Source organism: Malaya genurostris, chromosome 1, assembly GCF_030247185.1.
Source record: "Malaya genurostris strain Urasoe2022 chromosome 1, Malgen_1.1, whole genome shotgun sequence".
Taxonomy (NCBI): Eukaryota; Metazoa; Arthropoda; class Insecta; order Diptera; family Culicidae; genus Malaya; species Malaya genurostris.
The window spans coordinates 154,514,937-154,531,493 of NC_080570.1; the positions used below are offsets into that span (position 1 = coordinate 154,514,937).

The following is a 16,557-nucleotide window of genomic DNA, read 5'->3' on the forward strand; positions in this document are numbered from 1 at the left end:
AAAAAGGGAAAAAATTGGTAACACTTTTGCTGTCTTCGTGACGTGCTTTCTGAAGTGGGATGACTGGGTCCAGGGTCACTAGATCTATTGGATCTAATTCGGTTCGCTTCTCCGATAAGTGGATCCGATTTCACACATGGCTCACTGCGATGGCATCTGGTTTCGGAGCCGGCTAGGATTGTGTTTTGATTGCGATTGAACGACGGGGGGCCTGTGGCGCATTCGATTACAGAAATGGAATATACATGATATATACGGAATCAAACTTGAGCTGAAAATTGAACACGTGCTGCTGTGTTTAAGAACAAATTGCCATTGAATCAATTCTATTTTGCTACATCAATCGCATCATTCAATAAATGGATGTTTGTATATCGAGAGTGGTGCTAAAATAAATATATTTGCTTTTCCATCCGCTCAAAAGCTACCGCTCATTTCGTTGTAACGTCGGCTTCCAGCTTCCAACGCGCAAACATCATTATTTTCATCAGCATGTATCTCCGGTATGTAATTTGCTCTGTGCAGCACCGATCCTCGTATCCTCGTTTGCCAAACCAAACTAACAACACTAATGATAGCACCCAGTCTGTTTGCGACTTGCGGTACCCCGCAAGCTTGCCGCGGAATTCTGGCGCGCAGAAGTTGTTTACGTGCGGAGTGCCAAAACCTCCCGAGCACATCCTGCTGCAAAGATGCTTTTCCCGGTACCATTTTTTTTTGTTTGACCACCAGCGGAGTTTGCCGAAACGGAGAGCAAGTTTCGGGGGCCATCACACGCAGTTTTCTCCGTATAAATATTAGAACAGCTCATTGCATATTCAATGTTTCCGCTTGTTTACTATCGAATCTTTCAGCAGGAACAGCATTCTAGCGTTCTGATTTTTGTTAGCATGCGTTTGTACGAGTTCTCCGTACAAAACGAAGCAAATGTTGGAACATGTGTTGGGAGTGGGAATGATGAGGGTTCTTAAGAAATGCTGGTTTTAATAATCTGGAACAAAATGAACATCTTCTTTCTAGGATACAGGAAATGAAGAAAGAAAGGGAAACTGTGCCCAACATCAACCGCAATTTACGAAATTTGAAACTTTTTACAAAGTCAGTTTCCTTCTTGTAATTACATGACATTATCGCCTGGAGCAAAATTGAACTCCGGTACCAACTGCAACTACTGTCAAAAATGTATGGATTTGACAGCACTTGGAGTTGTCAAACTGGGTTATGTCATTTAACTGTAGTCATACCGTATGTTCGGAGACAGTGTCAAAGCTAATTCTTACATCGATTTGCCAAATATTAACACTTCACACGTTTCCAATCAAAAAACCTCTGTAAGAGGCAAGAGAACTTCGATATCGTTCCGGAACGAAATTGAGTGTTTTTGATGATCGTGGCGCACAGTCGAGTAGGTGGCAGTAGTGAGCTGCTTGTTTTCAACGTATAGCAAATTTAAAACTTTCACAGGTTTTCGGAAAATTCTGGTCAAGCCTTGCATATCTGATTTCTAGGATTTTACTCCCACCCCCGTTGTTTCGTATGGAACGAACTCAGTTTCATGAAAATTGTTTGATTGATCAATCTACCCTGAGTCTGTTACGGGCTATCGAACGAAAATGACATTAGTTTCAGTTAGCTTCAATCGAAAACGACATTTGATTCAGCGGGTTTGTCTCAAGTTGGGGTTGGGATTTAGGGGTAGCTGGGATTAATAAGGGTGGGAATTTAGGAGAGAGGGAGAGAGTTTTTACATCGAGTAAATAATTTTTACATTGCATAGATTGAGAGAGAGAAGATAGGGGTAAGCTTAAGGCTAAGTTAAAGGCTAGTCTACTGTTACAGCTTCGAGCCGCGGGTAACATCCCCGAGGGCAGCGCCCCCGGCGGATGGCCGCTTTGGTACTGATACTGTGTGGGTGGAGATCTGTTAAATCGGGGACATCTCTTGGGGCAGCGCCCTCGGCTGATGGCCGCTTGGGTGCTGGGTCGGGGCCAGGCTCTTGGTCCCGGTCCTGTAGTCGGGTGATGGTTGTAGGTGGAGATCCGTTGCGAGTGGGGTTCCGTGATCGGCGTTCCGGGAAGCCGGTTTTCCGCGGGGGCGAAGTCGTGCCTTGGGTAGCAGTGAAACAGTGCTCTGGTTGTCGGTGGTGGTCGTGACTAGGTCCTGGTGAGACCGGTGTAGTGGTTGGAAGCAGGAGGGGGCCATGTTGTTTCAGCTTATTAAATTTTGCCTTATACACTTTGATTTTATTTTTGACGAACACTTTTGGTAAAAACATAGGAAAAATCATGTTGTTTTACACAAGTTTTACGAAGCGTTTCACTCGTATTATCGTGAGAAAGCGTTACGATAAGTTAGAAATAATTGCTTGCGATAACTTTCTTAAATTGAGGATTACAAATCATATAACAGATCGGCTGAAAAGTTTGTATCGTTTCTATGAGAGGGCGCCACTAGAATTAAATCCATACCATTTTCAGTTAGTACCAACCTTCAAAAGATACGTGTATAAATTTGACAGCTGTCTGATTATTAGTTTGTGAGATATTGCATTTTGAGTGAAGCTACTCTTGTTATTGTGAAAAAAATGGAAAAAAAGGAATTTCGTGTGTTGATGAAACACTACTCTGCACCGGGCGAAGCAACAATTCGTAAGTGGTTTGCAAAATTTCGTACTGGTCATATGAACACCGAAGACGATGAACGCAGTGGACGTCCAAAAGAGGCTGTTACCGATGAAAACGTGAAAAAAATCCACAAAATGATTTTCAATGACCGTAAAGTGAAGTTGATCGAGATAGCTGACACTCTAAAGATATCAAAGGAACGTGTTGGACATATTATTCACGAATATTTGGATATGAGAAAGCTTTGTGCAAAATGGGTGCCGCGTGAGCTCACAATCGATCAAAAACAACAACGAATTGATGATTCTGAGCAGTGTTTGGAGCTGTTATATCGAAATAAAACCGATTTTTTTCGTCGATATATAACAATGGACTAAACATGGCTCCACCACTTCACTCCGGAGTCCAATCGACAGTCAGCTGAGTGGACTGCACGCGATGAACCGAACCCAAAGCGTGGAAAGTCTCAACAATCGGCCAGTAAGGTTATGGCGTCTGTATTTTGGGATTCGCATGGTATAATTTTCATCGACTACCTTGAAAAGGGAAAAACCATCAACAGTGACTATTTTATAGCGTTATTAGAGCGTTTGAAGGACGAAATTTAAAAAAAACGACCTCATTTGAAGAAGAAAAAAGTCAAGACAATGCACCGTGTCACAAGTCGATGAAAACCATGCTGAAATTGAACGAATTGGGCTTCGAATTGCTCCCTCATCCACCGTATTCTCCAGATTTGGCCCCCAGTGACTTTTTCCTGTTCTCAAACCTCAAGAGAATGCTCGCTGGTAAAAAATTTAGAAGCAATGAAGAGGCAATCGCTGAAACTGAGGCCTATTTTGAGGCAAAGGACAAATCGTACTACAAATATGGTATCGAAAAGTTGGAAGATCGCTATAATCGCTGTATCGCCTCTGATGGCAATTATGTTGAATAATAAAAACGAATTTTGGCAAAAAAATGTGTGTTTCTATTAAACGATACGAACTTTTCAGCCGAACTGTTAAGTTATATTGTGAAAATTATGAATGTTAAAAACCGTTATAAGGGTTATATTCCTGCGCTAAACGAGTTACGATGCGTAACTTTTAAGGAAGTTATAGGCGTTACGAAGCGTTACTTTTTTTTGTTAGTTATAGGCGTTATGAAGCGTTATTTTTTTGTAAGTTGAGTGCGTTACGAAGCGTTACATGTGTTACTTTTTTGTTAGTTATAAGCGTTACATGTGTTACTTCCCTCTTAGAAAAAAAAACATTCGACGGTGTTCCTTCATTGGTCCAATACGTTGGATCATTGGTCCAATAAAAGTCCAATCAATCGTTCAACGGGAGGCCAACACGGGACCTTCGTTTGCGATTTTGAAACAGACCGTTAAACCGAATGCCATTTTTTCGTTCAACAAACCCGGCATACAGAGGTCCATTGTTGAGCCATTTTTAGCATGAGGAGTTGGAACCCAGTTGGACTTGTTTTACTGCAGAATTTCTGAGGTTATTTCCACTTATTTGTTTAAACTAACAGTACATACCTGCACAATACTTCTACCAAATACAAATAATAATACCCCTAAGTCTCATATAAACGAATCGTCAATGTTTGGTTCACAGCATCAACAAGTAAGCTTAGCAAATATCTCCCTTTCGTTGCGATAGTGTGAAAATGTGAAAGGAGATCGTTTCTGGCAACACTTTATGCTAGTTGCTACGGTGCAAAACAAACTTGTTTGTTTATCGTTGCTGTATTAAACTGCAACAATCAGTCTAAATATCGCCGGCTAATAAACCGAGAAGCTTTCGAAATGGTGAGAAGTTGCTTAGTAGAGAGATGTGACACACGAACAGGGTCGTCCGAAATTTCATTCCATAGTTTTCCTAAGGATCAAAATATGTAAGTAATATGTTTACATATTTTTCACTATAATAAACAGTAACTATAGTGAACTTGTTCTTACCCTTCAGTGTTGCTAGTTTTATAAGAAATTCGTTAAAGTACATTGTCACTCTGACAGTGTATCATGACAATGTACCGCACGATGCAAAATGTGTCCTTGGAAATTTGTCGGAGTACTCCGTATTATAATTTGTATTTGCTTCTACTTCAGATAGAATAACAACAAATTTTCTTTCTATGTAAAGGTTACACTTAATTTTCACACTATTTTTGCAAGAGAAAAAACAACAAACCGTTCCAGCAAATTGAACGAATATTTCGTGCAATATGTCGTTCAACAAGCGCTCAAAGACCAACAAAATAGAACGGCCTGCTGAGAGGGTTGCGAAGCGACTACTGACCGATAGCATCACACCCATTCTGACATACTACATGTCATTTTTCTGCGGAACTTGAATGGACGGAGCTCGGCCGCGCGATCTGTCAAGTTTCGCATCGATTCGCATCACGTTGCGTCGCGTGTCGCTTTCTCTCTGGCTCTACCCTTAGACTTGTCATAGAAAGCTACAAAACTGTGAAACATGTACGGAAGTGCCAGATGTAGACACGACATTAAACGAAAATCGGTAAAAAAAAGTTTGTTCCTTTTCAACAACAAAAAACAGTCTAGATCAGTTTTGAAGAAAAAAAATGATCGAAGTGGCTTTCAGTGAAAAAGTCTACATGTCCAGAAAGATTGAATGGAATCTGCGAAGGTGCTGCCAACATTTGTTCGAATAGACAAGAAAATCGTCATAAGTAAACTACAGTACTCGAAATAGGAACCGATTTCCTATTGTCGTTTTTCATTGAAAACACTCGGAAAGTATTTAGCTGGAGTCAAGCATTCAAAACAGCTACACTGTACTGTGTTTCATTGATTTATACCTCGCGAAAAAAATCCACTTTCGGGGCAATTCGCGTGCAATTATTTTGCACTGCCCAAAAATCTCAATCTTGGTAATAAAAGGGCGAAACTGTCATTCCATTTGTTTATGTAAGTTTCACCCTCCATGCTCCATGCCAACAAACAGGACGATAACTGAATTGCTAGAAAGGAAGGAGGAAGCTATTTATTTTCGTTATTTTAGATGGTTACCAAATTTTTACTATTGGAAATACAACGTGAGAAGAAAAAATAACCCACAGAATTGTAACTTCATTATTTACACAGGGAGCATAGAAGTAAACGAATCGCACACAAAAGAGCGAAACTCTTTTTCTGTTCATTTGTTCAGCAGATATAGAGGGAAAGTGGAATAAAATGCATAATTTTTAAAGATAAACTAACAGTTATTCGATTGATCAAAATTGATCTGAAAATATACGATAATTTCTACATACCCACTTAGAAAAAAACGTTCAACGGTGGTCCTTCATTGGTCCAATACGTTGAATCATTGGTCCAATGAAAGTCCAATCAATCGTTCAACGGGAGGCCAACACGGGACCTTCGTTTGCCGATTTTGAAACAGACCGTTGAACCGAATGCCATTTTTTTCGTTCAACAAACCCGGCAGACAGAGGTCCATTGTTGAGCCATTTTTAACATGAGGAGTTGGAGCCCCGTTGGACTAGTTTTACTGCAGAATTTCTGAAGTTTTTTCCACTTATTTGTTTAAACTAACAATACATACCTGCACAATACTTCTACTTCACGTAGAATAACAACAAATTTTCTTTCTATGGAAAGCTAACACTTAATTTTCACGCTATTTTTGCAAGAGAAAAAACAACAACAAACCGTTCCAGCAAATTGAACGAATATTTCGTGCAATATATCGTTCAACAAGCGCTCAAAAATCAACAAAATTGAACGGCCTGCTGAGAGGGTAGGAATTGAAACCAAAGTCGAAACATTCATCGGTGTTTGAAGATAACAGTGCAAATTTTACTGTTTCATTGATCAAATTTCGAGCGAGTGGAATCAATGAAAAACGGCATAAATGTCACTGTAATTGACAGCGGTCATTATTCATTTACAATTTCCGTCTGATTGAAACAAAATTATTACAACAAATATGAAGTTAAACTCGCACTTTTCATACCAACACTGATATGCTAAGTTCGAATCAAAATTACGATAATATCACGTTACAAAACGTTTCACTGTCTGACAATGTTTTATGCGAGCTTGCGCGCAAAGAAACTGGTTGTGTACAATATGCCCAATAAAACACTCTGATCTGATACTCTTAACTTCTAGGTAAAAAGTGGGAAATTTATCTTGAGCACGTGGTAGTGTCAACGGTATTAACGAAAAAATAAATTGAATGTGATATTGTAGGGGGGCAATCTACTATCTTAGAGAACCGACCATTTTTGAAAAACGCAAAAGCAGTTTTCTCCGCTACCATTGAGTGTACTTTCGTTTAAGAAGGATCAGTTCATTTGATGAACTTGATTTGAATTTGCAATTAAGGGGCGGGTAGGGTCTAACACTTTTGAAAAATCATCCAAGATTTCTACTACGATTGACATTAAAACTTGACAAAATATTCTTGAAATGTTTCGTTATAATAAATTATAAAAGAAAAATATGATTTTTTGATAATGGTAAACCCTCCGGGCTTCCTGGAGTAATTAATTGTTTCCTTCGATTTTATAGACAAAAACCTTTAAACGCGTTTTCCTCGAAAGCAGGTTTTGAAAGTCCGTGTCCATCGTCATTCAAAAACTACTGCACCATTTTTTTTTTCAAATTTTGCACACACTTTCTATATATAAAAAACCAGACCCCAACGTTTTTCTTTTCGTTGTTTGTTACTTTGGAGAAGTTTTACAGCTACAAAATGGCGGATTTTTTCGTGAAAAATCGGAGTTTTCACTTTGAACAACCACCAAAAATTAAAAAAATTAAAAAAAATCAAACAGAAACGTTGGGGTCTAGAAAAACATCTACTGTAACTATGCTGCGTTCGTTTGTGCACTTCTGATTAGTCTGCGCTGAGATACAGTGGACACCGCAAATCATGATTTTTAAGAAGCGTTCTCGAAAATACCTCTTCACCGACTTATTTCTCAATATTTTTCCACGAAAAAATTACAAAATTTTATCATGCAAAACATTTGAATTTATTTTGTTGAACGATAATTCTGGAAAAAATTCGTGAAAATGATGATTTTTTCCATCGTTTAGATCCTACCCCCCCTTAATATGACGGTGAAATTCGGTCATGTGGAATCCAGCGATAAAACCAAACTTTGCCAAGAATATGGGGATGCGTTCCGCAAAAAATAGAAACTCTTAAAGCCCGCAATAATGTCAGTCAGGTGTCCTTAAAATTCATGAAACGCTGAGATATCAGAATATTACTTTAACGAATTTCGGCAAAGTGCATGTAGATAACTGAGTAAAATGTCATGTTGCCGATATAATTCGGCACTTCAGTAGGCCGAGCTTGAGAATTTGTTTTAAGTTTGCAGGAGTTTCAATTTCCTTGCATTCGACCACCACATTGGGTCACTGTTTCAAACGTACTTGCGCTTCTTTGTCTATTGATTGGAATTCTCTCATTTTTATAGGCTATCACTTGAAGGTTTTTTTTCAAGAATATATCGTAACCTCACAAATTGAACTGAGGAGCGTCATTGAACAGTCATCAATGGTTTGTTTGCATATTCCTTCAAATTTAAAGGATTGTTCAAACCGTTTCCGATTTAATTCGTTGTGGGCATAGTTTCGTGTAAAATCAATTCAAAATCAGGTTACTAGCTTCCGATGTAGAACTTGACCTTCTGTTTCGATAGACTTCGAAACCGATTCGTAAGGACACAGAAAAAATCCTGTGGCTCTACAGTAAGTGCGGCTAGTTTTACTAATAACAAAGACATTATATAACCAAGATATCCAGCTCTTACATTTTACGAACAAATCATAAGCGACATACTTTTTTGCGAGCATGGCGCCCTCAGGCGAGTCCGCATCAAATCTCGTACACGAAGGTAAGAGAAATATCAAATTCAGACTGATTTCTCTAAGTCGGTTAATAGCAAACTCAGCTGCTAACAGGATGGAGGAAAAAATACCTGAAAATGACGTACCTGTCATCATCCGCCAACGAAAGATGGGTAGCAATTTATGAAAATGGATTCATTCCCAACGGAATGTACGATTGTGTTTGTATTCGAACCGACATTTGTGACCGTTCAGTAGTTCTGCTATTATAGGTAAGCTAGCCCAAAAAAAAGCACGAAAACTTCCTCGGTAGCAAAACCACAAACGGCACTTCAGTCTTCGCAAGTTTTCAGAACCACCACCAGCAACCATCAAAATGGAAACCATCGAACTGTTCAAATCGATCGGAAAGCGTGTATCCAAGTTACCGGCCCCACAACAGGAGGAAATCGTCGACACGGTACTGAACCTAATAGACGCTACGGAGCAGATGAATCGAAGTGCTGCCCTGAGACGTCCCCAGCTGCCGACTGCCGTACCCACCAACTACGGTAGCCAAGTGTTTAACCTGACGAAAAGTGTTTCCTGCTCTCCGCTAACCGCCGGATCACTGGCGGTTACGCCGATGGACCTGGAAGGTGGATCCGCTGCCCTGTTCTCTTCGCCGTCCGATATCTTGTGAGATGTTTGTTTTTAAGTGTTAGTTTTAAGTGAGGTATGAAAATAGTGAAATAAAGTTTAGTTTTTTTTTAAAGAACATCATCAATTTTTGTCGGTGATTCGATTGTAAATCCGTTTACTTTTTGAATTCCCTTGGAAAACCTAAAACTGACTCAAGGTAGATTGTCGCACTTTTTCTGAATATTTTGGAATGTATGCCATTTTAGAGTTTACTTTTTTGTGAGCAATTGATCGTTTGTTGAAATCCCAATCATATTTTTTTGGATCATTTCGGTTGTTTTAGTTGCAATTAACAGACCAGACAGACACCTATTTTCCAGAATGTACACTGATATTTTCGTTCCTATCGATTCTCGGATGACTGCGCGATACGTTTTATACCTTATTCTGTTTCATAACATCCACTTGTCACCGACATATCACACCTTCAATTCAACTTGTTTATTTATTTATTTATTTATTAATATTTTGTCACAACAGAATCCGACGCAGTGCAAATCCGTTAAATGCGGGAACACCGGGAATCGTCACTTAACACAAAATTAAGGTTAAAATAAGAGTTCAAGAGAAAATGAGGGGACTTTAAAAAACTAACGACTGGAGTTTTGCTTAAATAGCTAGAAAGTAGACGTAGACTGCTACTGCTTTCTTAGTTTTTTTGTTTTGTATATGTACAACGCAGGCGTATCAATAGAAGAAAAGGAAATTCATCTAACTAAGTAAGATTACAATCGATAGTCATAGTTTTACATTGAAGTTTGTTCGCATGTTCGCTGCTCAGAAGTGTAGACGACAAAATAAGTTAAAAAACCGTTTGTGAGAGTTGGTAAAACTTAGGAACTAGTTAAGATTACATATTTTTGTTTATTCTAAAACATATTAATTTAAAAGCTATCGTCAATTCCCGAATTTCACACTCACAAACATGAAATATACAAATAACACACACGCACACACATAAACACTCACTGTCCACCATCCAGTCACAAAGAATGGACCAATTCCAAACTTCACTCAACAATGCCTATTAACGGAAAAATTTCCTAAACAACGGTTCGTTGATTCTATTTTTTTCAATTCCATTTTAAGCCGGATAACACGGATTTAAACTCTACTATGTTTATTTTGCATTTGCATTTCTCAAACAGCGATAAGCTAAGGCAGAGGGGGGAGGCGGTATGTCGTGGAGTATTGCTTTTCCAGTTGCTTTCGGATAAGAGTTCGGCGATTTGAATAATCTTTGAATAATTTACCTAGTTTCGTTCTATTCTACTGTTTGCTACTAATTCGATATGCAATGGCTCTATCTAAATGCTTTGTTTCTTTTTATCAATGCTTGAACGAAGCTTGAGTCGTCTGCTTTTTGTCGGGGGTCGATTGTTTGATTCATTTTTCTTCTGGATAAACAGATTTTCAATTCGAAGCCAAGTCTAGTTTTTTTGCGAAAACAATGAACTGATGGCTAGTGTTTTTTTCAGTTTTTGCTTGTTCATAAATTGTGTTGGTTTTTGTATTTTTTTTTTTTAGATTTTGGCAACACTTCATCTTCACTCCATGACTACTTTTTTTCTATGTTTTTCCTTGTTACGAACAATTTTGTTCACTTTCTCTACTATCCTATCATGAAACTTTTTCCTTTAAATTGATCTCATTCCCTTCAAAAACTAACAGTAAGCAACGAACTTCTGCTCATTTTCTCGAACTTTTCTATGAACTACCCAAAATTAAGTAGGAAAAATGTGGGTACCACCCACATTTTAGATAAATAACTGATTTTTCTTTATGAGCTCATAATGGGTAGAAACTAAATCATTATCTACTCAAACTTTGGAATTCAAATCGTAGCGAACATTGCCAAAGTTGCCCTGAAAACGCTTTGGGTAATCTTGCATTTACCCAAATATTGAGGTCATCACTCGTTACTATGGAGAAATGCGGAAATGCACTTTAGGTTTCTACCCAAAATTAGGTAGAGACTGGTAAGAGTGTATATATTACAACAAACAATGTTACAGTAGTTTTCTTTTTGCAGAGGAAAAGTGCATTGTTTTGGGGATTGTTTTTTATGGTTCTAAAATGGAATGGAATTTATCCGATGTTTACAACTATTGAGTTCGTTTTGCCATTATTTATTTATCTACACTGCCGTTCTACGCATAACTGTCTTATACATACAGGAATCATATATCCCTATATCCTAATCCTATACACACTTAAAACCATTTCTTGAGCTCGGCATAATAAAATGCCGAAATTGATCAGCAACACGTAAATTTGCTGATTGCTCAGTAATCAATACGCATGTTTCTGAACTTCGTTAAATGCATTCACTGATATTTCGGTAAAATGCTTCACTTTGCCGAAATTTGGCATAATTGCTTGCTGAATTTATCAGTAAACAACAGATATGCCGACATCAGCAGAGACGTTTGCCGAGATTTCGGAATATGCGCTAGCTGTTGCCGAGATTCAGCACGACAGCTGTCATTTATTGCCGCGTTACATTTTCGCTTCGCATTGTGCGATTATTTTCTGATGAAATTCTCGAGTGAAAAAATGGATAATCTTCGAAGAAGCGTGGAACCACATGCAAGTAAAAATATTGAATAAATATAGTGACATGTTTCGCTTTTCTAAAAAGCGACTTTATCAGAGCACTCGCGATTATAAGGGAAAAACACCCAACACGGGGCTCAAGGCGTCCTCGAGACAAAACTTTGGGGGATATGCGAAAAAATAACCCAATGCATGGAATAATTCAATAGATCAAAGTAAGTTTATTTTTTGAACAATACCGTATATGCATCATTAAATATTGAACATTTTTGTAAGCCAAAAATCAATATATATTTTTATTTTCATATTTCCAGCTCGACTCAAGGTTGTCGCATCTGGAAACGCCGCTGTTTTTTATGCTACATGTTTTCAGGTAGAGGCTTTAAGCACTACTGGCAACAAATTCATAAGCCTCCTTTTAGTGTTAGTAAAATGAATTTTTGATCCCCAATGGCGTGTTTATAATGTTGAGAAATTACAAACAAAATTAATTGACTAGATTTTTAATTACTGATGATTCTGTAATTAATTTTTTCATTTTTTCGTTTTATTGGATTGCCGAATATTCAGTGAACGTTTCACTGAGCAAACAGTAAATCTTATGCTGACGATTTCGGCAATATTTGACGTTTGTCAAATTTGAGGGTGCCGAGACGCTCAGTAATTTTATTTTTGCCGAGATGATTGCTGATTACTCGGCTGTGCGAATCTCGGCATTTTTTTGCCGAGACTCAGCTAAAAAATTTAAGTGTGTAGAATATGGCACAATTATACGTAGAACGGCAGTACACCAGATCCTAAATTGTGGACCTGGATCAGAAAGTGGAACTGTACTAAAAAACTTGGATTCGAAACCTTCGTAACCGGGAACAGACTCAGAATTCAGTTGCAAAATTCAGGTTCGGAATCCAGATCAATAAAGCTTGCTTCATTTAGAATTGGAACAAACTTTTGCTCATATTGTGGCGCTCTTGGTGGACGGATTTGGAAGTTCTTGGCGCCCACGTGTCGGGAATTTTGTCAGCTTCACGTATGATTTTTGACATTCCGCAAATCAACTGTACTTAGTAAACAATCAACATGAAAGCCGAAAGATGGGAAAAAATTGTGCACAGTTATTTTGAAAATCCATTGTGGTCTGCATCTAGGCTAGCTAAACAGCTGAAATTTCCCAGCAATACCGTAAGGCGCGTTATCAAACGGTATAAGGAAACATTGACGACGATTCGAAGCCTCAAGCCAATAGCCGGATTGGAACTGTCGAGCGGAAACTGCGTGGTAAGATTTTGAATACGATTAAGAGGAATCCTAATCTGTCGGACCGTGCTTTGGTCAGAAAATTCGGTGCTGCCCATAGTACCGTGAGGAGAACTCGACTCCGGGAAGGAATCAAGTTGTATCGAGTTAGCAAACAGCCAAATGGGATCATAAAACAGAATAGTGTGGTCAAAATTCGTCCTCGGAAACAATATGACCAGGTGCTGACCAAGTTCGACGGGTGTCTTCTGATGGACGATGAAACCTATGTCAAGGCTGACCAGAGATGGCATTCCACCAGAGTGATAAACGCTAGAGTCAGATTTCTGCCACACCGAGGATGAAAAAAACGAAGCTCCGCACAAAGAGGAAAGCGCACTTCTTCTCAGTGTCGAATAGACAGCATTTGAGTGTGTGCTTGTGGTTAAAGCAGCTGGCGCGAGTGAAACACATTCTCTTCGCATGAATCGCTCACACGCGCTCTCGTCTAAATACACCCAAGTGACCACTGGCGCGTGATTGTGAGCGAACACTTCTGTGAACTTCAATTAATAGAGAGTAGATCTGGCCTTGCTATGAAAAATTTGCAAGGAAAACCGAAAATTTTACGATAAATTGTTTTATTTTGCTGATTTTGCGTGTCCACGCTTCATCTACGAAAACCATACAGCAGAGTGCTCACCGGCGTGTACACCTCTGTGAAAGTATCTGCATCCACCTCAGAGAATTTATTAGCTAATGCTCTAGCACTTTGGTGCGATTCAGTGGAAGAGGTAAAAGGAAATAAACAAACGCACTCATGATGCGTGCACACTTACACAACAGTGGTGTATAAATGTGAAAGAGAAGAGCTCTCGTTGAAGTTGTCAGTGCGAGGGGAGAAATTTTGCTTGCTCTTCGTCACACAGAGGAGATAGACATCTCTGAGGCTGACTTCGGGTAAATCCCAGATCAAAAATTTTACTTGGCAACAGCTCGGGGGGATGTTCCAGCCAAATTTAAATTTGTTTTTACCGACAAATTTGCAAGAAAATTTATAATTTAGCAGGGCATTTGCAGCTGTGGCAAAAAAAACGAAAGTTTTCGTTACAAATAAACAATGACATCGGAACTATACCAAAAAGAGTGTCTCCAAAAACGAGTTTTGCCGTTCATTCGATCCCACGACCATCCCGTAATGTTTTGGCCAGATTTGGAAAGCTGTCATCACAGCAAAGTCGTTCAAGAATGGTATGCAGAAGAAGGGGTCCAGTTTGTTCCGAAAAACCTTAACCCACCCAATTGTCCCCAGTTCCGCCCTATTGAGAAATACTGGGCAATCATGAAAATGAGACTCAAGGCAAAGGGAAAGGTTGTCAAAGACATCAATCAGATGACGACCTGGTGGAATAAGATGGTTAAAACGATGGACGAAGAAGGTGTGCGCCGCCCAATGAGCCGTGTTACAGGAAAAATTCGAGAATTCCTTCGAAACCGTGACGAATAATTTTATCCGTATTTTTTCTTAAAAGTGTAAAGAAAACGCTACATTTGTATAAAAAAGATCTTGAATTCAATAATAAATAACTGAAATACAGGCAATTGTCTTTGTTCCAATTCTATCTGAAGCAAGCTTTACAGTGTGAAGTTTGCTGCAACAGAGTGATCGGAAGTGTGTGCTACATTCGGTTCCCACTAAAGGGAATGGAATTTTATCGTATGACAAAACTTCCAAAAATAAGAGCATACACCATCATCAATGTTTCGCACTTGAAAATCATTTCCAGATTTCACCATGAATGAATCAAAAACTGTGTGACTCCAACGTCTGCTAATACATGATCAATAGTCGAAAATAGCTTTGATATTTCTGCCTACTCTATTCGACCGATTTTTCCTCTCACTCCACTCACATATAATTCCACCAGAATAGTTTGAGCTGTCTAGTAGAGAAAAAAATAACAAATTTATTGTTACACAAATTCCATGATCGTAAAAAAAATAGAAATCATTAATACTATTCAACTACAACTCGCTGTTTCACTGCAAACTGTTCTTTTCTAGGCATGTTTTTTTCAATTACATATTGTTTCGGAACAGAGATATCCAGTTCTCTCGTTGTTTAGGGCTAGTTTTGAAACCGTGGCTGAACCTGAATCAAATTCAATATAAATCTTCTCTTAGCAAAACAAAAATAGAACAAATAATGATTATAGTAGCGAACCACTTTCTTACACCCTAAAAAAAAGAGCTCGCGATCGCTTTTTGTTCTTCTGATAAGCACAACGTATGTACAGGTCGAATACCGAGTAGAATTTGGCCTAGAGAAACCCATTCGCACTCACGCGTTGTTGCTGTTTCTCACTTATCATGTAGTATCTTCCGGCAACTGTTGGCTGGTTCAACCGTTGGGTTCGATTTAAGTACAAGTACAAGTCCTTCCGGGTAACGCATCAAGCGTCCCCAAACCTTATTGTCAATCAACCGGGGAAAATCAAAAACAAAAAGGTGTTTGAGAATAGGGGACGACAACACCCCTTTCTAACCAACAACAAACACTACTACTACTGCTACTAGCTCTTCCAGCTGCGGCCACCGGTGACAGTAAGTGGCCTCCCGCCGGGAACCGGTTCTCAGCAGATGATACCCTTGTCACCGCACTGAAGCGTCTTCCGGCTGGCAACGGTGGCTACGGCCACTGCCAATCCGGCTGCTGTCGCTCCGGTGCCCGTTTCTTCGCCACACTTCAGGCAACACAGAGTTGCGGCCGCTGCAGCACAGAAACCGTTTTCCATCGGAAGCATCACCGTTGCCGTTGCGGATTCCTGGTGCTGATGCTGCTGCTGTTGTTGCTGTTGTTGTTGTTGTTGTTGTTGTTGCTGGAACTTTTGTACGTATGCTTTGACTACTGATGGGGAGCTTGTTGTTGTCGAAGCTACTGCCGGCATCGATGGTGTCGTCGTCGTCGCCGTCAACGATGTCACGTTGCTAGTAGCCGTACCGTTGCACGTTTGCCTACTACTACTCACCATGACCACGTTGTTGTGATGATGACTGTGATGGTGTAGGTGATGGTGATGATGGCCATTCTGGTGGTTGTGGTGAATCAGCTGACCATTCTGTTGCTGCTCGGAAGGGGGCGCCTTTCGACTGACTTTCGGAGTGGTTGGTGCGTCCGGAAACAACGAAACACTGACAATCTCCACCACACTGGCCAACGGTTGCTGCTGTTGAGCTGCACTTTGTACTAGAACGTTTTCCTTGTTCGTTTCCGCTTCATCATCCAACTCTTCCTCGGCTGTTTGTTTCGGTTGCTCGCCATTGACAACGGGTTCCTCGGAACTGCCAGTACCGTTACTGTGACTATGACCGTTGATATACACCACTTCGACCACTTGCTCTTCGGGTAAAGTCGTTTCTTCTACAACCGAAGTGATTGCTGGGCAGGACCGGGCTTGTTCCGTGGGGTCTGATTGTAGTTTTACTACAACGGAGGCAGCCAACAATTCACTGGCAAAGCTTAAACTGTCTTCCTTTAACCATCGGTGCTCAAGACACTCCATGACTGTAGGGCGCTCCCTAAAAAAAAACAGATAAAGTTAGAAACAGACGAATTTAGGAAAGTTAGATACT

The 16,557-nt window shown here is 39.6% G+C and overlaps 1 protein-coding gene across 1 annotated transcript in view; it reads right to left on the minus strand.

Moving 5' to 3' along the window:
* Positions 1 to 9,442: 9,442 nt before the first annotated feature.
* The window catches only part of LOC131426257 (death-associated protein kinase related), a 243,066-nt gene continuing 235,951 nt past the window's right edge, over positions 9,443 to 16,557 (minus strand). Inside the window, exon 5 of the mRNA XM_058588857.1 lies at positions 9,443 to 16,503. Coding sequence (XP_058444840.1) covers positions 15,558 to 16,503 — 946 coding nt within the window. The 3' untranslated portion in view covers positions 9,443 to 15,557. The remainder of the gene's footprint in view (positions 16,504 to 16,557) is intronic.